Here is a 25,735-nt window from a genome sequence, read left to right as displayed (position 1 = left end):
TACTTGAAATCAATGCCTCTCCTTCGCAGACATAACATAGTAGATATGCTTAGATTCAAGGAACTTTCTTAACAGTTTCTTTTTTTATAACAGTTTCTTTGCTCAAGTTTTACTTCACACAGGCTTTACTTCTCATAGTTCAGCACAGCCTATTTAACACACGCAATCACTGCAGTGTGGGCAGGGCTTGTATCTTCATGTACAAATGTACAAATGGCACCTCCCAGCCACTCCCAAAAAAACCCAAACATAAATTAATTGATTTTGTGTGCTACAAAAAGCAAATGGTTAATGGTTTATAGATCAGTCACCTTCACCAGTCATGAATCAGTAACTTTTCAATTCCTTTTGACCCTTAACTGTTAAAAAGGGTCAAATTAGATACTAACCTCTGGAAACAAGGCACCTTATCCCTCAGAAGATTTGCTATTTGGTATGTGCATATCTCTGCAGGTTTGATTTACACCACATTTCCCACAACCCAGCTTGTAATTATTACAGAATAAATACCCAAATGGTATTTTAAGTTTGAATGTTGTCTTCAGACAACATATTTCCCCAGTTTGAGAGCATCCAATTTGCTTCTCGATAACGTAAGAATCAATACTTAGCAAATTTCTCCACCCTAAACCTCTTTGTGCCAGCACACACCAAGCACACTGTGTGACATGACCCTGCATGGCTGGTGGCACAGTGCTCCAAGTGCCAGCTGGCAGCACTGGAACGTGGTGTTGCTGGAAATGATGGAGAGCCTCTCTCCTGCCATTGAGATGACACCTTCCCTGGGGTGCAGCAGTTTGCTTGGCCCATGGAAATGAGCGCTGGAGGTTCAATGAGCTGCTTAAGAGACTTGCACACCTCCTCCCCGGCTCCAACACTCTACATCTGGATCCCTTCAGTATTGTCAAGGGGCTATGAAAACCAATTTATAACTAATTACCCACTCCACAATGAAATCAGAAATCACAGCTCCATCTGTCTGGGTTGGAAGGCTGGCTAGCTCAAAGCAATCTGAGCACAAAAATGAGGGGCCATGGACTCTTTGAGGCCACTGGCCACATGCTCCCTTCCACCTCCAAACTGTCAAGGCCATCACCCTTGTGGCCATTGCTGTTCAATACAGCGAGGTTATAAACAAGCCTCAAGTGCCACAGCTCACGCCTCAGGTACTCGTGTAAATTGAATTTCCTGGTAGTGTATAAAGGTTGGAAGTCCTGACATCACTGCAGCTGGAGCAGGTGGGACAGTGGGGGACAGTCACTGCAAAGCTGGGTCAAGACATCAATTCAGTACCAAACACACCAAAAAAGTGACAGTTTTTATACAGCTCTGCTTCCCCAGGATGGCTCACAGAGTAACTGCTGAGATGTTTACACTAGCTGTTTCTGGTGGCAGAGCTGGCTTACGCTGCCTTGTAGTGTACATAAAGCACTGCTGAAGGAAAGAAAGAATTAAGTCTTCACAACTCAGCACTGAGGCCTTGTCTGGGACTGCTGCAACCAAAGCTGAACACCATGGTAAACAACATGGAAAAGTACTTGAGAGAAATCCACAGGACCCCTGAGCTAAGGCTAAAAATGCACAGATGCAGCTTACAAGGAGTATCACAACTGCAGTTTCCGTCCACTTTAAAAGGGTCCAACAGTTAACAGCTGTTAACAGCTCTACTGTTGACAAGAGAAGTGGAAAATATGAGGTCCAGCCAAAAGAAACCAACCCAAAAAACTACCAAAACACCACCACCAAAACCCCATACAACCCAAAAGCCAAAGTGACCTGGCTGTCTGCAACTACAGTGGACATCTCTATCATTTCAGCCCACCAAGGCAGTAGAACTGACAGGTTGCCTGGACAAGCAGCACCTACACTTGATACCCTTTCTGTTTTAACAGTTTGTTGTGGCATTCATACCTGGGATTTCTGAAGGCAGAAGTCACACCACAGATCTCCAGTGCCTGGTAAAGACAAACGAACTCGCTACACTGACACTACAGCTCTCCCATTCCGAAGTACCTGTTTTCATGGATTACAGCCATTAATGGTGGTCTCCGGGAGGACTCACCAACCACAGGTCACTGGCTCTTCCTTCTGGACAGTCAAAGCACACTTACAGCTCACTCCAGTTTCCAACTTTGTTCCAAACACCAAGCTATAACCACACCAAGGCCTTTCAGAGGGGAAGTGGAAGGTGCCTTTTATTTACCTCACCAGCTGGCGCTCAATCCAGGTGCCATCCCCAGCTCTTAATTTCATACTTTTATGTTGCACATGCCAAAACTAATCAACAGCCACAGAAGACATCAGAGCTGACATTTGTTTGGCTGGCTGGATCAAAGGGAGACAGACTACAAGAATTACCACTGCAGACACCCATTCATTCACTCCCCTTTTGCACATCATACTCAATAATTTACTATATAATAACAATTTGAAGTTTTTATTTTGCTATGATTAAGGATGATTATGCTGTAATGCTCATATGTCTTTTAATCTCTAATTTACTTAATTTTGTGCCCAAACCACTTGTTCTTGTGTCACACTCACACACACAGGGATCACAGCAGTCTTATTTATGTGCAGGATCTGAGCCAAAATTCTTCTTGCCTCCTTCCATCCAACAAATACAGAAAGCATCCTCAGGACCATTCTATGCACCCTTGCACAAAAGTGATCAGAATTTCTCACATTATTACAGTCTCTCTAATATGTTACTGATCTGATACTACCTGAATTTAACCCAGGGTCTGACATTCTGTACTTCCTGGAATATTACACAAGCCTCTACAGAGGCCATCCTTTCCATCTTTTCATGGAGTGATCACTGTTGCAGGTTTAAGTCTGAAAAGAGAATATGGGATCCACTGCTTTTTATTGAGAACAGTTCACAGCCATTAATTGTATGGAGAGGGTGTTGTTTCTAATGCAAAGTTACAACTTACCACTAAAATTATGAAGAGTATGCTTTTAAGCGAGCCAAAAGGAAATGCCTTCATCCAACATGAGCTGCCATGCAAAGACCAAAAAGGTGAAACCAAAAATAGCTTGGATAGAATTACTGCAAAGCCTGTGCCTTCTATCAGCATAGGAACAGTGGCCCTGAAAGTCACTATTTCAGGATATTCCTGAACAATAGAAAACAGGAAGAATAAAGAGTGGAGAGACTTTCACCTGCACTGTGATGCTCCTGCTTTACCCTCTGCAGGAAAAAGCAGGGCCACTGCAGGGCCCACAGAGCCAGACACATTTTCACACCTTCTGTAGTGGGCAGTTCTTCATCTGAACACCTGCTGCTGGAGCCACGTGCCAGCTGTTCACAAACCCTAGTGGGAACAAGGCCAGCAGCACTACCCAACAATGGAAGAGGGAGATGGCTGAACTCGGGGCCAGATGTTCCACACCTTAATGCCATATTACTGAACTATTTAAATTAGCCTGACGTTGATTACAGACGTGTATTAAAACAAGGAACTCACCTCTCAAGGGACAAGTTTGCTCATCAGATACACACCTACACTCCTATAACCACCACTCCAATTTCCTTGTTGACTTTCGGACTCATCAAGGTATTTCCACCTTGTAACTACCAAGGTTAGAGTTTTAAGGTAAACTGAAATGATCTGGTAACTTCTCAGTGTGATCTGAGTTTAACAAGTCAGAGATACAGATACCACCTCAAAAAAAAATGAAACACCAACAGGTTTGTGTCTTTGGAAAACACAGTTAAGCACCTCATGGGACACACAGCTGATATCAACATATACTTTGAACTTCAAAGGAGACTGCTCCAAAAAGTTCAACATATCCAAGAGTTAATGTCCAATAATCCTCAGAAAGCCCTGCAGATTCAGTGCTGATTGGGTGCTTTTCCTGTCAGTTCCAGCATGCTGCATGTTCTAACACACACCGGAGGACATTTACTTGTAACACGTCCAATTTATGTCCTCACATTCATCATAAAGTCTAACTCAACTTCAGTTCATACAGAATCAGCTGGGGGTCCTTCAGGGCTTACACACCCCAAAGACAGGTTGTGACAGAAACGCGGACAGCTTTAAAAGCCCAAAAGAAGCACAAAATGAGAATCATGGCCCAGAAATGCATCTCTTATCTTTTTAACAGTATGTCAGGAATCTGCTCTCATCAGCCTGGTGTACAAGTAGCACCTCAAACAAGGTGAAGAGGGTTCAAGGAAGGACAGGGAGGAACTTAGTTTTAGGTTCTTTACTGGAATCTCCATTCAGAGGAATTGACAAGTTCTGTCCAAAGCAACTGCTACAGCCTCGTGCCAACAAGCAGCAACCCCACCAGAACAGTGTTAACTCCAGCACATCATACAGCTACTACAAGACAAGAAGGCAACAAGCAGAACTGAACACATGCTGTTCTGTAAGGTCTCAGGTGGCTAATTGCCCGTGTAACTAACAAAAAGTGTGCACTCGACTCCTCTCTGATGATGTCTAAATATTTTCCCAAACGCAAGTTTCATATTACATCAGTTTCACAGCCAGTAAACCAAAGAATAGCATCCTCCTTTTGCTTGTAAAGAGCAGTCCAAAGCCAAGCAAATGAAAAGGAATAGTCATTTGCAAGTTTCACTGCATTCAGATATCTAATTTGCAGCACCAGAATGAGGGACACAAATATATTTACAATTTTTTGAATATATTTTAAATATTAACATGTAGCTTATTGTATGCTGATTGCTCAGACTAAAGTCCTCAAAGCAAAAGCCACATATTGAGTAGATTAGAAAATACTAATAATTCATTCTAGTGTACTCATCTTCTAAAATTCATATGCTTTTAAAAACTTTCACATGAAGTGTTGTTAAAAAAACCTAATTCACATAAAGAACATCAGAGTTACAGGGAAAGTCTACTTGTAGTATAAGGAAAATAACTGTTTTAAGTGAGAGTATACCCCGAGCAATGCCATTTGGGATTTCTGGGTAAGCATTTTATTTTGGAGAAAAGCATTATCCAGAATGCTTCTCCATTTTTCAGTGGGTCATTTCAACACTACTATTCCCAGACATGGAACAGTAGAGATTTGATATAGTAGGGATTATTTTAGCTTTGTTTTCTAAAACACTAAAAAAACTACACTGAGGCTTTCAGTCTTTCCAAGCCAAGCACACGCCTTTGGAATCGCTACCACTGAAAATCACAGTTATGGTTTGATCTCAGCACAGTTCCAGTGCAATGAAAACTCAGTGCACCTCCACCAGCCCTGGTGTATCTGCTCTTCACACGAGAACATATCCTTTTATATACACACGATACAAATTTTCAGTATAAAACTATTTTCCCGTCTCACCAAGTGCATGGCACAAACAGAACTCACTGGCTGCAATTTTTATTTTTCTTCTTCTCAATTAGTATTTGGACATGCTAAATAAAATTCATTTAGCACGAAATTAAGAGCTACAGCTTGAGGGTTTATTTTATTTATTAGCATTTTACAATATTTCATGTGTCACCATCACAGCTCCACATAGACTTCAAGAGCAGCCGAGTTCTCAACTGCTACAAATCATATTCCTGACAGCAAACTGACACTCAAAGATGACATTTAGCGCAATCTGAAAAATCACGTTCAGATCATCTGCTAAGCAACAGCAGAAATTTATTCTGCTGGACTGTATTTCATGGTCTTAATCTCAAAATATCACTTCTTCACAAATCCACACTCTCAAACATAATAGGAAATCACCCACAATATCCATCAGCAACATTCACAAGTGAAAGGGGATGCCTGGAAAAAACCTGAAAGGCCATTACAACATACACACACCTTTGGAGAAAACTTCCCCTAATTTGCACCTACTTGACACTACAAACTCTCAACACTACACTTGCATTTCAATGCACTTGTCAGAACAGGAGCCAGCCATCTCCATCACATTCCCTCCACTTTCCAGCAGGGCAGCTGTAGCAGCGAGATTTTCCTTTTCCAGAATCAAAAGCCAGGAAGTACTTCTCCAGCTACAATTAGTTCTTACTGTTATTTCAGTAACATTTTGATGGCAAGGGTTCCTTTTTGAGATCATCTCCTTTTACATCAGTGTACTCAAATATCTCAAAATCTGAAAACTAATTTTAAATTACACACAAACACGAATCCTTGATTAACTAGTCAATATTTATTAACATTTCTTTTGAGAAGTTAAGATTCATTAGGTTTCAGTCTAGAAATTTAGATTTCAATTTAGTCTCCTGTCACTTCAATAAGGGTTACCTAGTCAGGGAATTCACTACCTCAGCCACCAACTCCCACTTTTAGTAAAGCTTGGGAGCCCAGTAAGCAAATTCAGCAATGAAAATCAGCTCTACATAGATTTACAGATGTTTCTAGAAAAATCCCAATCTTCCCAAAGAGTCTGCAATTTCACCTAATTCCTCTCCACCAAGCCAATCCACCACATTCCTTTGTTTTCAGAATGCAAGGAAGAATACAGGTATTTGACAGATAGGGAATATCAGACATATTTTAGTTTAGAATATTCAAATAAAGGATTGGTTTAAACATTGTAGCAGAGATTTGTTGCCATATGAGAGGCCAAATAGGACAGAATAATACCAGAAAAATTATCCACATAACTACCTCCTCAATACTCCTCATCTTATTTAAAATCCTGACCATGCCAGACTTTGCTAGGGCAGAACTCTCAATTTTTCCTTCAGTTTGATTTTTTCCCAAGCTTTCATTAGGAATCCATTTTCTCCCAGGTATGAACATTAAGTTACCTTTTCTAAAGCTAAAATAACATGAGCTTTTCTGTGCCAATCTAACCTTTGGCCACTTCCAGAAGAATGACTTTGTGCTCCTCCTCTCCCCGTGTTTCCCTAGGCATTCCCAGCAACCCCACTGCCCTCACACTGGCGGAAAGAAGAGGGAGTTTTCTCTCAGCACAGCAAGATAAGTCTGACCAGCAAAAGGTCTTTGTAGGCACCACCAGAACTGGTAAAAGAAGAGAAAACCATGCAGGACAGCAGACTACTGCCTGACTATGACAGCAAACAGCCACTAAACCACCCTACCCACCTCACGGACCTTCCCCGCCACTCATTCACAATGTCTGTTCCAAATGTTTGTTTCCTAATCCAGGATCTTTATAAAGAAATCCAATCTTTCAATTTTTCAAGATTTTGCTCCTATTGAATCTCTGTCAAGGAAACATTTGGCTTACTACAAGGCAACAAGCTCCCAGATGCAGCCCTCAACACTGCTGATTCCTTACAGGAACCACGACTTCCAGACACTCTCATCATGGATGTGCATAAAATTGTGCTGATCACTCAACCAAATGCACTTTGATCCCATACATATTACATGTAGTTTATATGGAAGCATCATGAATTACTCTGGCATCATGATGACACATGTACTTCAGCAGCAGCAAGCAGCTTTTCTACCCATCTCACTGCAGGTGAGCATCTGGAAGAGAACTCTGACTCTTGGGTTACCTTGTGTTTTAAAGCAGCAGCTACAATTAGGACAGAAGCAATATTACAGTGAAAACAACTGCCAGTTCTGTCTGAGAGTAACAGCTATTTCTGCCAGCTCCAGTAAATTGTTGGGGTTTGTTCTGGTTTGGTTTTTATTTTTTTAAATGAAAAAAGCACTTTTACCCATTGTCAACTAAGACCTTCTTCCCAACTTGTTTTTGACTGCAAGAAAATATAAGATTTGAGAAAAATATTTAAAACACAATACTAACTTTAATTCAAATTATAAAGGAAAAGAATGGGATCAAACAGTGCTTTATAAACACCTATGTGACTCTGAAAAACCTGAATTTGTTTTGGTGCTCTGCTGGGATTAAATGGGAGTTACTGGATATCACAGTTAACTTGGAGCTCAGCACTTCATTTTAAAAATCTTTTTCAATGACCAAGTCAGGGATTTCTTTTTTAGGTTTGTTTTTTTTTCACCCTTAGCACAGATAAAAGCCAACAATACACACCCAGAATGATTTGCCACAGCAGCAAAACCACAGCAAACTACTTGGGTGTCCAGTGCCTTTTCTCTTCCAGTCTTCTCTTTCCTCCCTCGCTATCTCTTCCTGCAACAATCCCACCACACCTTCCACAGGGCTGCAGCACCAGCGAGTATCCAACTCCATTTGTACTTATAAACCTAAAACAAATGCTCTTTTGCTTGTATCACGCTTGCCAGCCTCGCTGTGATTAGCTAAGGGAAAACTTCAGCCACAGGCGGAATTGTTCGCCTGGCTTTGTCTGGCTTTGAACTGGACACAGTTGAACAGCAGAGTCAGCACATCTCCCGAGCTGGGCAGTCACCTGCTCCCAGCCTGCCCAGCAGAGTGTGAGCACACACATCCCAGCACATCCCAGCACATCCAGCAGCACAGAGCCAGGCACGCAGCACTGAAGGGACACGGGGAGCTGCCGTCACCCACCCAGAGCCCAGCCAGAATCACAGGAGCTCCGCTCAAATTCTGAGCTTTGGGCATCAGCTCGGACACTCCTGTATGTCAAGGAAGTGTCCAGGCTAGAGACTGAGGAGAAAGAATCTGATTGCTTCTGGGTGGTTACACAAAGTAGTTTTTGACCCTCAAGTCACTCTTGGAGAATTTATTTTAAGCTAAGATTGTAGTGTGTACAATATTTACCCACACGACTAGAAAGGTGGCAACTCGGTAAATGATCCAGAACCAGAGATTATGACCTCTGTAAAGAAACCTATGAATTTTTTACTTTGTGGCATGAACTATGGGAAAATGTACACAGTTCATGTAATTATTTTACAGGAAAATATCAAAGCTAATGGTTGGCAATTATTCTTCATTTCCTGGCTCCTCCTTTCATGCCTTATCAGAGAGAAGTATTTTCCTCATTTCAAGTCTGACAATTGCTTGGCTCCAAGAATCTGAAAGATATATGTCAAAGAGCTAAGACTGCTACTGAAACATGGAAAGGAGGAACATGGAAATGACACTGTCCACAGTGGGAGGGTAAGAAGCAAAGAAAAACCTCACATATCCCTGGAAAACATCAAGAGAAGAAAAAAAATATTCACGCTGAGAAAGGTGCACAGAATTCCTGTTCTTAACTTCCAGCATTCTAACTCAGCCCAGCATTCCACGTCTCGTCCTCTTTAGGGCTTCTGTCCCTTGAAAACAAGTTACTTTACAGCCACTCCCACCTATTCAGCGGGACAAGGAGAAGAGGACAGAATTACTTTCTGTTCTTTGAGTAACCTAAAGCTTATGAAGGGAAAGTATCTATGGAGACTGACGCCAGGATATGACCCCCCTGCACAACAGAGATGCAGGAAGGCAAGAACTCAAGTAACCTTTGAGTGCTATTTATAGGCAAACAGCCCACTTGAACTCTTCTCAAAATTTCTGGCAGTCAGTGGGAAACTGAGCCCCAAGGGGCTGTTCCTGAATCACCAAGCAACTCTGACTCAGTACAGTACTCAACGACTATCTGTAAAAAAAAAAAAAAAATCTGAAAATAGTACTACATTTTCAAGCAAAGATCTAAGAGTAAGCTGAGTGCCAGTAACATCACTGACTTAACTCGGAAGCCCACAGACTTCTAGCCCCCAGTTTACAGCAATTATGTATGGCAAAGCAAGCCAAAATACTGAGTATTTTCAGAGACTGATCAAGTGCATTTCTTTTAAAAACAATCACCACACTAATGGCGTATAGCACAGACTAGTGTATAAATTCGTGTTTCAAACTGAACATCTGAGAAACTCTTCATAAAACCCTCTCCTCTGCCTAAAATGATCCACAGCCTTTCAGCGTACTGTCATCATGACATACACGCTGCATAACAAAAGATCCTGAAAGTAAGACCTTTGAGAATGCCAAGGTAGATTGGAGTACCAAACTACCAAAAATCAGGAGACTTAGAGTCTTCAGAAAGAAAATACGGAATTTATTTTACCGTGACCCAACTTGAAGAAAGAACACGCCCATCTGCTATTAACCCTCTACAACAACAGCCATAGGGGGCTCATCCCATCTTTTCTTTTTTGCAGCATCCTCTTGCAGTTTTAAAAACAATAGGGAAGACATGAACTTCCATCCAGGTTGATGTGTCTGAAGCTCTGGTGCTTCAGATGGGAGATTTTGTCCATCAGAGACCAGAGAATCCAACACGTGGCACCACAGAGAACAAGTTTTACTAAGTTTCTTCAGATGCAATGAGAAACTTAGTAAAACAATGCAGAGAGAAACTGTAACAAGCATGAATCCAATGGAGGGAGTTGCTTCCAATAGTGAGTATGGAAAAATCCAGCCAACTGAGGTTCTACCAAAGCAAACTTCTTTGCTTCTTTAAAGCAAAGGTCTTTGCTCTTAATCTGTGTAAAGACTAAAATAAAGTTGTTCTGCCTCTTGCTGTGTCTTTACAGCTGGGGAGGATCAGGCACTGGGTGTGCTCACTATAGGCAAAGGCTAACAGCCAAAAGCACAGCCACAGTGCAAGTTTATCCTCTTTTCATTAGCAAATCTTCCTACTTTCCCTTCAGAGACTTCCAAAGCATGCTGCTTACTTGGTTCTGGCAATACTAGACAAAGTCAGGACAGGTTGGTTAGAACATTCTTGCTTACTGTGGTCTTCCTCTGCTACTCAATAGCCAACTAATTCTTTGAAAGCAAAGACAATTTTAGCCTTTATAATGATTCTGACTTGAGAAGCTTTTTTAAAGGACATATTCAAACATGAGTGTCAGAAAAAAAATATATATACACACACATACACAGGAATAGCCAACTGCACACACAGGAATAATCAAATGCACAAACATGGAATAATTTGTAACAGTACTTCAGAAAAGTAGTGGTAGATTTAAAGTCAAATTCAACTTGCAAACCAAAGGCAAAAGGCAGACAACAAATGGAGATGTATAAACAAAAGCACAGCTTGCAGGACAGATGAAATAACACTCCTCTCTCCATGCATCAATAGAGCTCAACTTCAGTAACACGACTCATTTGGGGCATAAAGTTATGAAGAACAGAGATCACATACAGAGACTCCAGGGGAGAACAAGAGCAGATGAAAGTCTAAAGAACATGAGATAAGGGCAGAGAAAGGTTCGATGTTATTTAGCAAAAAAACCCAAAACCAACCAAACTAAAAAAAACCCCCATAACTGAGGGTGATATCAGTCTGTAAGCCAGCTCTAAGGATGGCTGCATTGGAAAAGGGAACACTGAACCCAGACAGATGCATTTAAACAAGCAGACAAAGCCACTAAAAACCATCAACTGCTTTACTACATCTTTCTTCCTTCCCTCCCGAAGGTCTTCCAAAGGAAGCAGCTCAGGGCTCCCTTCACCCTTGAGTTACATATTTCAGTACATAACCCTGAGGGCTGGCAGTCCAAGAAACCTTCTCATCCCAAGGAGTGCAGTGGGCTTGGCATGCTGTGGAGCTTCCAGCACTGGAGATAGTCTGTCTAACCAGCTCCTAAAGCCACCTGTCAGGAATGGCACAAGCACAGTTGAATTTGCCTGGGGAGAAGGAAGAGAAGAAGATAAAACTGAAGCTACTGAGACTTTTTTCAGCCAGATTTTTAAAAAACCTTAAAGAAGCTGTACAGAATTTGAGAGAAAAGTGATGCCTAAATGCCAAGTTAACAATTCTTGGTTTGGAGGCAAGCGTTGTTACACAGGGGGAAAAGTCCCTGAAGAACTGCCCTGTGCATTTTGCTCCCACAACAACTACTTTCCTTATGGATACAAGCAGGATAACTTTATGCAATGCAATAATTTTTTTTTAACATATTCTAGTATGTATTCAATCTTTAAGTATTTAAATAATTCATATTCACAAAGAATATAATCTGCCTTTTTGGGCAAGATGTTTAATGTACTACAACTCATTCTAAATCTAGAGATTTAAGTTCTTAGCTTTTGAAGTAAGGTCTGTAAAACAGCACAAAATAATTTATAGCAGGAAATGAAGATGCTCGTACCCCATTGCAAAAAAAGCCACTTGTTTCCACAAGCAGAATCAAAGATGAGTGGCAGTATATTTTTACATATTTTTTCATTCACCTGGTGAAAAGTAGCTTGACTTTCTAGAAATAAGCAGAACTTAATAACTTACGCTATGCATATACTATATTGGCATTTATTTTCTTAGAAACCTGCTTGTAATTACTTCCTAAACATACAACAGTAGTATTTTGTCAAAGGTGAGTAAACAATTAAAAAACCCAACTGATTCATGTGTTACTCTGCAAAGTATTGATGAGTCAGTAAATCTGTTACTTCTGACACTTTAAAAGACCCCAAATATTTGATAAGAGTATAAAACTGTCAAAGGTGTTATAGATAGCTGTGTTATAGCCCACACCAAGAGCTCCAGTAACTCCTCTCAGGTGTCCCCAGACACTCACAGCACACGACCCAGGCGGTTTTGGCAGCAAACAGCCCTGCTCTAATGCAATGAGTCCTCACAGGACACTTCCATCAGCTCCAGGAGGGGTGGCTCTACATCCAGACTATCAACCTGACTTACCAGTTAGTCCAGTATGAAGCTAAGTGGCTGGCACTGGTTACTGCCACCACGCTTGAATATTAAGCTACAGAACATCAAAAAAAACCCCAAAACAAAACAAAACAAAAAAAACCAACCAACCAACAAAAACAAACAAACAAAAAAAAAAACACTAAAAAAAAAAAAAAAAAAAAAACCACAAAAACAACCAAACCCAAAAGGGAAATCTGATAGATTGATTCAGATCTGATCATCTGCACACTCCAAGGCATCCAGCCAATGCTCAAACTCTCTTTTGAACACTCTTAAACTCTGATTTTATCACCATGTGCTAAGGAAACGACATGACAGACAAATGCAGACAACAATAAAAAACGCAAACATAGATTTCAAGTCAGTGTAATTGAGGTTTTTTAATAAACTCCTAAGACTCTTCTCGCAGGAAATACAAGCAAGAGATTGAGGCTTGTCTACCTCCTCACTACTCTCTCACTCTCTCCTGACACATTTCATTAGAAGAGTTACATTCTCGGGAACTCAAACTTCTGAGAGCGTAACAGTTTCATTTCCCACAGTTCCCAACTCTGCTCCCCTGTCTCCCACCATCCCAAGGACAGCACAACACCAGAGCCATCTGCTGAGAGAGGAAGCAGAGACAGGGACCAAAGAGAACAATTCTGAAACCAAAGAGAACAACTCTGTACCAGGTACATCCTGCCTCAATTCAGGCACTACCCAGGACTGTCAACAAAGCACTGCTGCTTTTCTCCTGCCCAAACTCTCCCTACATTCCTTTTGGCTGAGGCTGCTCCAAGCACTAAAATAGGAAGAAGTCCTGAAATCAATACTGAATGGAAAATAGTTTTTAACCAGCGAGAATATGTTCCCCATATTGGAACAAGAGAGCAAAGTGTGTTCTATCTTACAAAAGAATCCAAATCGCATGAAAAATAAAATATAGCAGAAGGAAAATAGAAAGGAGAAGCTGAGTTAATACAAACTATATTCAGGACTGAAAAAATCCTGAATAAAAGGAGGATTGCACAAATTGTTTACGGTAAAATCATGAAGAACTTGCTGATTACTTATGATACCTCTGAGATACATACACAGATATATATAAATACGTAGTCAACTTGAGAGATTGAGGAGAACCCTGGCCAATTTTTATACTTCACAAAATAAAACTGGTAATTTTTCTCTCATCTCTCCCCACTCCCCATCCCCTCTAAGAAAGGTTAAAATCATCTTTGCCAAAGAACTCCAAAAGTATAGCTTTCAGAGCTGGTAAGGTAACTTAGCCATCTGATACCTAAAGGCATCAATTTAAGTGTTATGACAATGAGACTGTTCTTCACAGCAAAATCCATCTGGAAAACAGCTAAAAAATATGAAGCTGGTACATTTAACACACTGTCAAAGCACGGAAGTTAAGTTGACTAAGAGCAGGATTAGACTAGACTTTTTCTAATCTAAAAGCCTAGTAGACTAAAAAAAATATTTAAATCATGCAAAATCTCAGAGAAATATAATATTAATAACTCAATTACATGCACACAATTCAGTTTATCCAACTTACTCAAAAGCACAACATATCTGTATGTTTCACATACCATATATTCCTTCCCACTCTGAATCTTTAGATGGTGAAGAAAGAAAGTGAGTAAGTCACTGTAATGTGCCAGTATCTCAAAAGGATGAAGCTGTCCAGTTAGCATGACAGGGGTGATTTCAGTGGCAGTGCAGTTTTTATCTCTAAAGAAACACCTACCATGAAGCCTATTCCAACTGTCGTAGGGAAAACTGTTTCTCGTATTTGGTCTGTACACCATGTCCATACAACACCAAGTATTTTAGATCAGATCAAATTATGGTGAAAAACCTTTCTTGGTTTACAATCTGTCACAATAACTGGACTAAGGTAAGATTTTGGCCATGTTGAAGGAGGCTAAACACACTTCAAATTTGATATTGCGACATTTTTACAATAAAGTTACATCTCTGCTCAAATTCCAACAATCCTCTCTGATTCCCCCCCAAAAAGACCCTACTTCTCTTTTTATTATTTCATAACACCAATACAGATCTAGATATGCATTTGCTATATTCCACAAGCACACAGGAGCAACCAATAAATTGACAAACATGAATCTGTTTTCTGCAGACCTCCACTTCTATAGTTTCAAGTAGAGCTTGGACAACCCTTCAGACATTAAGTTTCTAATGCCCACCTTCATTTAAATCACAGCTTAGTTACCCATCAGCCCTACAAAAAGAAACACCAAGTCCACACATGAATCTTATTCATCACAAATAACACAATCAAAGAATTTCTCTAGCCCAGTCTCTGACACTTTCCAAGGGCTCCCTCGGATGCAGGATGAAAGCAAGCTGTGCCTCTCTGGCACTGTTCTTTTAGACCACAGCTCACTCCCTGGTAACCCTTGTTGTTAGTGATAATGAATGGATTTGATCACATCCCAAGGATAAAAAAAAGCAGGTTTGGGATAGAAATAGCATACACAGAGGAAAGCACTCAATTTCACTATTGCTGAATCTACTCTAACCTTTCAGTTTATCCTAAAGCAGGTAGATCTCATCTGGGCTCATTCATATTTTGATCTGTGTTCTATATTCCCACTAAGGAGGTGATCACTTCCACTTCTTGCCTTTCCCAGTTACAAAATACACAATCTATTCTCTCCTCCCCATCACCATACCAGCTTTCCAAAGAGCAGGATCAGGCCCTCAGGCCTGAATGAACTATTGAAATTCACAGGTATTAACAGACACATTATTAGAACTCGACTTCTCTTTCACCATTTACACTACAATTAATCCCTCAAAGTCTCAAAAACACCAAACCATTTATGTGAGGGGCTCCAGCCACCTTAATATTGTACTTCAACAGAAAAGAAGGATGTGCATAACTCTGCTCCCTGTTTGAACATAAGGATGGACTATTCGCATGTTTCACTAAACAAACCTTTGGCTCAACATTCTCCCTCTCAAAATATTTTCCTCACAAGCCTCTTTGCAAACAATAGTAGGAGCCCTGAAGAACTCACTGCTTACAGAACTCCTCCCTATGTAGATACTCAACAGGAACATCATGTGCTCCAAAGGCGGCCAAAGTTTCTTTACCACTTTCTTCTGCATCTTTTTTTGATGCTTTATTGTCAAAGTGTTTCAACGTTCAGATTGAACACACTTAAAATCTCTGCTGGTAGGGACACAGGCACTCAAGCTATTTCCTCAAGTGACTTCCCAGAAAACTCTGCCAAACCATGCTGAAACACTATCAACAGGGTAATATAACTGCAGGGATTTACATTTTGACATTTCACAGCTTTCTGTAGAATTCTGTGGTTTTGGTGCAGAATTCACCAAATGGGCATCCAGGATTTTTATCTGGCCACGTGCCTGAACCACGCCTTTCTCTGTCCTACAAAACAACTCACAGAAAGAGGACTGCACAACACAAGAGAGTCATTTCCCCTTCCTGATGCCGATACAAGTTGGGAACAGAAAATGAAACGGGTTTAACCTGTCAAAATTTCCCCACTTTGCCCTTTTATCAACACATGTTGAGGACCCACAAGGAAGCCAAGAAGAGCAAGAGCTTTCAACACTCTAACCATTCCTTCCCAGTAGCAAAGAGCTCTCATCTCCAGCTATCAACTACTGTCCCTAAAAAGGGCTTTTAATGGACTTTCTTACTGAAGATCCACACAAGAATCATGACTTTTCAAAGCTGGTATTTTAAGAAATCAACAGTACCCTAATTAACAGTGGAGAAAAATGTTTCTAGTGCAGAACAGGACTCCACTCTCAGAATACCAATAATCTGTTTAGTTACAGCCTGAAAAATGGAAACAACCTCCAAACAGGATGGTTCTCATTCCATAGGTTATTTTACCTATATATCCCATCTCTGCTAATAGGAGTTAAACTGAAGGAAGATATGCAAGATTTGGTTTGCTTAGGCTAAAACTTGCCAAACAACAGGATTCAATTGTTTTAATTTATCTTCTATTTCTGAAGGTTGAAACATATTTACAATGCTCTCTTGGTCTTCAGATTGTAAAACTATTTTTTGTGAAATAATACAAACACTGACAGTTGTTTAAAGATAGTTGTTCATTAATAAAGTGCCTGTTCTTTCACAGAATAAAGTATGGTTGTCTAAACTGAAGCTCATCAGGCAGGTTTTCAGAGGACCTGGCAAACACAAGAAATCTATGTTTGGGTGCACATGGATATGTACATGTGTGTAATTGCTGCTATGCCAAGAAGGGTGAGAACAACCCTCTTGCTATAGAAATTTGGCTTAAGGCTGTCACCTTCAACATCCACAATCCTTGAAAAAGAATAAGCAAGTTGAACAAGCAAGTGAAAAAATATCCAGCACTCTCATGGTGGGTAAATACAGATATATATACAGATACATAGAAACATTTTCAAGCAGTTCAAATAACCTCTGGCTTCTACACTCGCGTACGCAGCAGCTCTCAAATCAAGACAGCTACTTACAAACAAAACACAACTCCTCCAAATCCTACAGTACACAATAGCTGAAAACCACTTCTGCACAAGTACTTTGAAGAACAATATCCCATGTGGCTGCAGTCGCTGGAGCTTACTTTGCAGGACTAATAAACGACATGTCCATGTGAGATCTGAGCACTAAAGGATTCAGGAAGAATGAGCAAAACTAGTTTTGCAAGTCATACTCATTAAGATCCTAATGACACAGCCACAGATCTGGCATGTGAGAAACCCCAAGAAATCCAAGACACTAAATACAAAACTGATTTTCCTCTAGGTTGTAAGGCAGAATCAAGCCTATCACAGGAGAGGGGGACCATCACAACCAAGGCCAAGCTACCCTTGGAAACTACAGACAAGGCTTTAAATTAACTTCATGTTTGAGCCATAGCTCTGTCATCTACTTTTCCAAGCTGTCCTTAATGCTGAGGACTGAACTGGGACTAAAACAACAGCAGAAACCACCTGCTTTTGCCAAACTGCAAAAGAATACAAAGGCCCAACACTAGGCTGCCACGATGGAAGCCGAGAAGCTCACTTAGGGTTAAAAAGGGTATTTTCAGCAAAACCAGGCAGATAAATCCAGTGAAGATAATAGAACATCTCCCAGAAACACTAACTTCTTTTTCACCCACTGTCAAATTATGGCCTTTATTAATGAACTACCAGATTCACAGCCATCTTCTTTAGGTTAACCTGATATTTTTAGTGTTCCAATTCACAGTGGGAAAGACAAGCACAGCTTAACTAGAGAACTTTCCCCAGAGTATTTTCACTCTTTTGATCTCACACATTCATCAAGTGGCATTAATTTTGTCCAGTCTTTTTAGAAAGGGAAACAAAGTCCTTAAACAAAGGCACTCTTTTTTTGATTTGTGCTTCTTTCCAGATTCCTTCCATTCTCCCCGTGTACTTGGGAAAACCAAGGCAGGGAAACTTCAGCTTAAAAACAAATCATCTAATCTTGGGGACAAATACCCAACTACTGCTTAGAAATCTGCAGACTGCATTCTCACAGGTGTTACAAGCAGCAAAGGAACCTCCTGCATATGTCAAATACTGTGAGATCCCTGTGAGCACTGCAGCCCCAGCTCTAAGCACCTCGGAGATGCACTGCCCCATAACCAGCCAGATCCACTGGCAATTTATAAAGCCAGAAACAGGCTTTGGGACACAGCAGCCACCAGGTACATGAGAAGACCCAATTTTTAATTTTAAAAGTGCTTAAAAAGGACTAAATTATTCAAATTCCCTTAGTGCATGGAGTATCCCAGGAACAGACTGTCTTCCCTGCAAAACAAAGTTTGGTCCTCAAGAGTTACAGCAGATAGGCTGCTGCAACTTCCTGCTGACAAGAGCTATGCTGTGTTCTACGTTGGGGTTTTTTCAAATCCAAAATGCAAAGAGAACCCAAATCCCAAATCCCTGCCCCCTTTGCTTCCTCAGAATAAAGTTCTCCTTTAAGACTGTACACAGCTTAGCATCTAAACATCTGCAAATAAGAGCTATTTTATGCAGCTCTTTAAGTGTTCCAAAGTAACATCTGAAAACTCCAATTTCAGCACACCACTACAAGTCTGAGTATACACCCATGATGATCACATGGGATTTGTTTCAAAGCAGGGGTTTTACATCTTTTTGTCCTTGGAATTTTGAAACTAACAAATAATTTTCAAATCCAATGCAAACACCCCAGTAACAAATCATAGGAGGATTTGAATTAGTCAAGCTTTCACTCTTAAGCTAATAAATGTAGAGGCAACTATGTTCATCAAGTCTGGTTCCAAACCAGGAATGTTTAATATGTATTTTCCAACACTGATAACCTCAGAACTACAGAATGCAAAAATGTTTTTGTGAAAATTAAAAAAAAGAAGAAAGTATTTTTTCTGGAGTAATGAATTAATAATTATATATTGACCAAAGCCGCAGGAAAAAAAAAGTCATTTTATCAAGTCTACTTCCTTCTATTCTCTCCCCATTAATCCTCCCTCTGGTAACATACGTAATCTCAAGTCAATGAAATACCATTTAATTTATTTTTCTAACTTTGTATGTACAGAAAGAGTGGGCCAAGCAACCTGCAACACTTAAGAGTTGTAAGAGTTATGAGCTTGTTTTCCGTGCTCTGCTCATCATGGTAAATTTCCAGACTCCTGAACACTTTGCTAGTGTCAGAATTCATGTGCTGCCAGATCCATGTACAAGTCAGGTTCAGAAAAAAACTATACAAAGAAAGTACCTGCTGCCTCCAGTAAGGCTTCTAGTCTTGCTTGTGTTTCTGGATCCACAGTTCTCAAGTCCGCACCTTCTGCAGCACTCGATAAGAATAACTCCGATGTGGTTTTAAGTACTGGGTTATCAAGATCTTCTTGGTCCAAAATAAATGATTCAACCTGTTTGCCAAGTTAGAAAAACAGTTTTACTATTTTTGAAGCTTTAAAGTAAATCTAAAATATTACCAAAAAAATACCACAGAAATAATCTAACTGTACTATCATAATTGTGTTTTATCTGCCAAGAACATAGAACAAACCTGCAAAAAACATCTGGTAAACTCACTCAAGAGGTAGTTAAAAATTACAAAAAAAACCCCTAAAACCCTACATAAAAAAAAAAATACTGCAAAAAATTACAGTTTAAAACACCTTAAATACAGCAAGGTGAACTCAGATTAAATACTGAATAAGTGTTATGCATGTTTGCACAGTTAACAACTCAAGCAGGCAGCCACAAGAGGCTGTAACATCTTCGTCACCAGAAGCTCATCTACCACGTTATTAATAAAAGCCACCAGTAATGACTTTGGTACAGCTGAACCTACCTGAATGCCAGGGAAAGATGGAATGTTTTCCCGAGATGCCTTTCACCTCTCTTTTAAAAGTAATTTCAATGGAGGTAGCACAAAGATTTTGTTTGTTTTGATCATGAACACAAGAGTTGACCAAAACTCAACCCCAAAACAGCTGTCTCCAAGCTGGCACTCAGTATTACCCCAGTCTGCACTGCTTTCTGGACAAGAACAGATCTGCAGAACGATTAAGCAGGCAGGTATTCCAACCGAGCAGCAATAATGCTGTCCCACCAGTGCCCCACGTGACCTCCAAACACAAGCCCATGGAATTACTCAACATAACACACTGCAGTTTTATGACAGCTTGCCAGAGTAAACAAGGAGGATACCTGACTCACACTCTAATGAGAGCAGAGCTGCATTTCAGAATCTCCCAAGTTCAGACATAATTCCCTCTATTTTCAGTAATATTTTAAGATAAAAACACTATTTCATAATTAGAGGTTATCTGTACCAACACTACTGGTGCCTTAGATATGCCATAGAAATGAGACATTCCTGTTACTCAGCCACCACTGCCCTCTCCCACTTCATACCCCAGCCTCATCTTCCTTTCTCAGTTTTCCACAAAATACTTCCCCCTATTTTTCTCACCCCAGCAGAAAACTACCGTCTCGTTTCCCCTGGAAAGGGAAAATGTATACTTAAAAAAAAAAAAAAGAATCAAATCAGGCCATCTGCAAATTCATTAAGCGCTCCATTGTGTGAACAATGTTAACAGGATCTGGGAGCAGCACAGAGCACTGCTATTCAAGAGCAACTTGGGTTCGCTCATTTCTTCCCCTTTTTGATATGTAAATGGCTGTAACACTATCCCCTGGTGTCCAAGCCAGCCCTGTATGTCAGTGAAATGCTAACATTGGAATATAATGGGAATCAGGGAACAAGTATGACTTTTTAGGAACACCAACCATGAGGTCCACATCTCAGTGGATATGTGTGATCCTGGCCAGCTTACAGATAGTAGGTCTTGTGTACCACACACAAATATTAAAGGTAAGGCAGCAGGCTCTGATTTGGTGCTCAGAGAAGCAAGATTTCTAGGTTAGTCCGGGCAACGGTCCTAAAACAAGACAACTGTCATTGCAAGAAAGAGAACATTTAAACGAGCAGAAAAATAGCGACCTAAACCAGTGATACACATTTGTACTACAAAGAAGAGCTATTTACAACTCACAGCAAAATGCATCCCTACAGTAAGATGCCCCTCAGCAGAACTCAAATTCCAGGTTAGTCCATAGCCAGCTTAAAGACTCCCTGCTTTCATGAGCTCTGATGCAAAACTGACTTCTAGGAAAATTCACCCTTACCTACGTGAGTACTTCAGGGTTTTTCATTTTTTCCCACAAGACTACACAAGGTACTAATATGATGGAAATATTATTCCTATTACAACATGTTTGTGTGATCTGGTGAAGGGCAGAAAATCCCACTGTATGTACATGAAAATTCATTATATACAGCTGAGAACTAGATACAAAAATTTTATTAGATGCTTATGGACATCTTTCTTTGTCAACTACATCACTATATTTAACAGCAGTCCTCCCTTTTGAGGACACACCAAAAGGAGCAAAAAAGTCACCTACCACTGAAGCAACTGCACTTGAGAACAGCAAGCACTGAAGAAACACTCAGTGGCTCCTGGCAAGCCCCAGGGTTCAGCCTTGGGAAGAGCCAGGCAACCCTCAGGCAAAGGGAAGCACAGCAGCCTTGCAGCAACCTGCCAGAAGCTGCCCTGCTGCAAGTTCTAAAACTTCATGGTTTTGACACTTTAGGAAAGATATGGACCATTTTCTTCCCAACTGCTACCAGCCCAAGCTCACTGGGATATGTTTACTGGATATTACAGGCAACAGTGCACCCCTTGAACCTAAATCAGTGTTAATCCACTATTCACAAATACTCAGCTTGCAAGGAACCTCTCTCTCCCCAACAGGGAATACATTTTCCTTACAGGAACCTCTAAACAAGTCTGTCTTTTTAACAATGACTGTGCAAACACTACTAATTAAAGTGAATTACACACACAGTTTGTACTTAAGAATACAACTTGGGTAGTACTGGTGCAGTCTGCTCTTTTCAACTCTTCCTGCCTTTCTGCTCTTCCTTACACCAGCAACTGTACTTCCAGAGACCTTGCACATTTAAAATCTCACAAAAAATCTTGCTTCATATACAGTATTTTCATCATAGTTTTATATCACAGGAAAGCAGATGCTTTCATTATTACTGCACATGTTAAGCATCAATTTTTAGGTTTTGTTTTGATTTTTTGTAAGAGCTTAATAACATACCCACAATACAAATATAACTTCAGTGTGAAAATACTGAAAATCCATATGCAAAATGTTAAAATAGCTGCATCACCGCCAGTCTCCCAGAACAAACTTCAATGTATTTTCAAGTCAGAACATCTGACGTTTCTGTAAGTCAATGCAGTTTCTCACACACTAAGACAAAGCTAGAGAGAATGAAGAGTTGGATATTTTATCACTCACAGCAGAGTGAGAAATCACCTAATTCATCAGATGCCTCTTGTGAATGGACGTGACCTACAATGATCACATATTAGTAATAAATTGTTTTAAAAATCACACTATCCCAAATATGTCAAACAAATTTGGCTTTTCAAACAAAAAATAAACTTATTTAATAATCAAAACAAGCAAGTAAAAAACCCAAACATATTTCATGTTAGCATTCCTGGAAGACATAATACACTGTTCATGTGGCAAAATTTAGGCACTCTGCTCTATTCTAATCAGATCTGCAGCAAAGTGATAGAGTAACCAGTCACTGTGCTATTTTTGGATTATTTTGCGAGCTGCTTTGGGCAGCTAATAAGCATCTTACTTGGGAAGGCTCATTAGGAACACATGGATTCAAGATATTATCCTAACTGCCAAAACAATTTCACCTTCCCAGTCAAAACCCAAGAAGCTGCACAGGGCCGGAGGGCAGGGCTTCAGCACACCGTGTGTCTCGTGCTCTTCCACAGCAATGATGGACCTTGCCTGACGTTCTGCCAAGGACTGCAGCAGCCTCACAGCTCTGCAGATCCAGTTACACCCCTGGGTCCTCCCTCCAGAGCAGCTACATCGCAGCTACGTGGCCTCAACTCCATCAGTGTCTATATCTTAATTCCACGACTGAGTTTACTGCAGGTCAGGGGTAGCAAAGGGACTTTGCAGGCACCAACATCGCCACTAACACTGGCAATTCTGGTGAGATGGACAATGACATGCAGGGTTACAACACATTTCTAATATTAAATCTAAACTGATCATCTTTATGTTGCACTACTGCAAAGTACTTTTCCCAGAATAGCCTGGACCTGCTCACAAATAGCCTGTTCCTGACAGGCTACAGACGATGGAAAAGCTTCCTGGGTAGCTGTACAGCACTGTTCTCTCCTCCTCCTGCAGGCAAGGGCAGCAGCAGAGACAGATCATTCTACCTTCTGTTTGTGCCAAACTAGTGCCCCTGGGAACACTATCTTTACAAAAAGTGTTGATAGGAAAGGAAAGGTGCTGTGAAATTATTTCCTTGAAATTGTATTTTCCAGGAACCTCTTGAGCTATGAACACTTTTTTGGGGTAACAATACTCTTTGCTCTGTTCGTGGAGTGTTAACAAATAAGGAGTCCCAAGCTCTCGACTGGGACTCCTGAACTCCTATTTTTAATGCAAATAAATGAGTACCTGAATTTCTCTTTTGTGTTAGGAAACCCTTCCTAATTATTTCTATAACAATTCCATTTGGACATTTTCATTCCATAATTAACAACATGTGCGATGCTGTATTAGAATCACACTAGAAAGTTCGTGTGGATTTGTCTGATAAACCCAACCTCTAACAGTTTATGGTGTCGTGTCCTTTATTAAACTGAATGTCAATATTGGATTAATACTTGCAATCCTGCTCTAAAAGTATTGAGGAATGGTGATAGGACACAGCACTAAGTCAAGACTGAAAATGAGTTTGTGTTTCAAATTTGACATCAAACACCTTTAAATTTCACATATAAAGGATGTCAGCTTCAAAACCATAATTATTCCAAGGAGAAAGTAAAGTGAAGGACTTTGTCCCTGACAGGACACTCTTAGATGCTCCCTGCAACAAGTAAGTGCAGCACTACCACCTTGGTGTGGACTTAACACCACCAAAAGGCCCGGTTTTGATTTACCAGAAGATGCACTTTTCAACATTCTTCCCCTGCCAGCCCAGCCAAACATTTTTGCACCTGCTTAAGGTGCCTTCCTGCACAACCATTTCAGTTTCAAGAGATGGAGTAAAGCAAGAGGAAGAACCACACACTAATGTGGGTATTTTCACAAAACCTTTCAGTGGGGTCTCAGGACACTGTCCTTTCTTGGCACTTCAAAGCTACAGAAAGAAAATAAACATTTCAGGGAAGTACTCTAGAGTCAGTACCTAGAAACAACATAGAATCAATGGGAACAACAATTCAGACATAATTAATGATATAAAACCATACCCACTCTGTTTGGCTTGAGCTGTAATTTCTGAAGACAGTTTCTTCCATTAAAAAACAGAAGTTCCAGCCCAAGAAGACAGAAGCCATGAAGACAGTCGTGACCTGTGAATCACCAAGAGAGTATTGTCCAGCACTATGAATGCTGTGATTACACAGCATCCTGCAAGCCCAGGGGGGCACAGCGTGCTTGGGGTCATCACCACCTCAATGGAGAGCATAAAGTACATGAAGCATCATTTCCAGTCACTGCTCACCTTGTGACAAGTCAGGCAGCTGTCAGACACTTTCATAGGTTGCTTTAACACATCAAAAAGGGAGAAAACTCAGGGGAGGAAACAAGTAATTTTTCTACCACTTTACTAAATTTCATGGACTTACAAAGGGGTCTGACAAGCTGGAAGATCATTCTTCTGGGAACAGAAAGGCATTAGATCACTTCAGCTCCCTGTGAAGCCATAAATCTGACCACAGCTCCACCTTTAAGTGGAGCTGTCAGTGCTCAGCACCTGCAGCAGCAGTTCTGTAGGCAGGGCATTAGATTGGGAGGATGGGGAGAGAAGGGGTGCAAATCTGTTTAGCTCTGATTGCAATAGAAAGCTGACTGACTGGAGGCAGGATTATCTAAAGGACAGCCTTTATTCCCATAGATATTAAGCAATTACCGGCTAATGAAACGAGCAGCTATAGGATCTGGGCTGTGGTGAGCTCATTTCAGAAAAGGTTCATGTTGCAGACGCTGCTATAGATACAGTGTAAATACAGGTGGACACAACCTCAAGATTTCTTGCTGCAGGCAAGGAAAGGCCCTCACACACACAGTGTAGGCCATGAATCCAACATCTGTACGTGTAACACCATGTTCTTGATGCATTACCACACGAGCTGACTAAAATGATGGGAGAAACAGAAGGCAGTGAGCAAGGAGTGACATCTTAATGGCTGCTCCACCTCAGGGTCTCAAGCCTGGCACCCCAAGTCACCAGTCAGTTCTCAAAATTACAGCTGTTCTTTGAAACATGCAGATAAAACAATAAATCAGAATTAATGTATTGTAGTACTACTCTTCCGTTCCAGAGATTGCTGACCCTGGTTTTCAATTTTCTTGCACTCGTACTGAACCATAAGCAAACATTCCTGGACAAGCACCTGTCAAAAGGTTCATGTCAATTTAACCACTTACCTGATTTCTCTCTTAAGCAAACAACTGACACTATGCTATTTAAGTAGTTCTGAATACTACAAACTACCCCTTATCACATGCTTCTGGAAAGAGCCATCTGATCTATGGATCTTCCAGAAACAGGAACACTACAATTTATTTTTATTAAAACACTGTTTCACAAC

At 40.6% G+C, this 25,735-nt stretch overlaps 1 protein-coding gene across 13 annotated transcripts in view; it reads right to left on the bottom strand.

Moving 5' to 3' along the window:
• The window catches only part of LOC309578709 (ankyrin repeat and KH domain-containing protein 1-like), a gene marked incomplete at its 3' end in the record, with an annotated part of 101,328 nt that overhangs the window by 67,105 nt on the left and 8,488 nt on the right, over window positions 1-25,735 (bottom strand). For 12 of the 13 annotated variants that reach the window (XM_082291504.1, XM_082291510.1, XM_082291511.1 and 9 more), the window contains exon 2: window positions 19,279-19,432. In XM_082291504.1, coding sequence (XP_082147630.1) covers window positions 19,279-19,432 — 154 coding nt within the window. Of the gene's footprint in view, window positions 1-14,101; window positions 14,126-19,278; window positions 19,433-25,735 lie in introns of all 13 variants that reach the window. The other variant, XM_082291509.1, reaches the window with a different exon arrangement.

Source organism: Coloeus monedula, assembly GCF_965178545.1.
Source record: "Coloeus monedula genome assembly, chromosome: 15".
In the NCBI taxonomy this organism is placed as follows: Eukaryota; Metazoa; Chordata; class Aves; order Passeriformes; family Corvidae; genus Coloeus; species Coloeus monedula.
The sequence above is the reverse complement of the archived record's forward strand: the minus strand, read 5'-3'. Positions and strand labels throughout refer to the sequence as shown.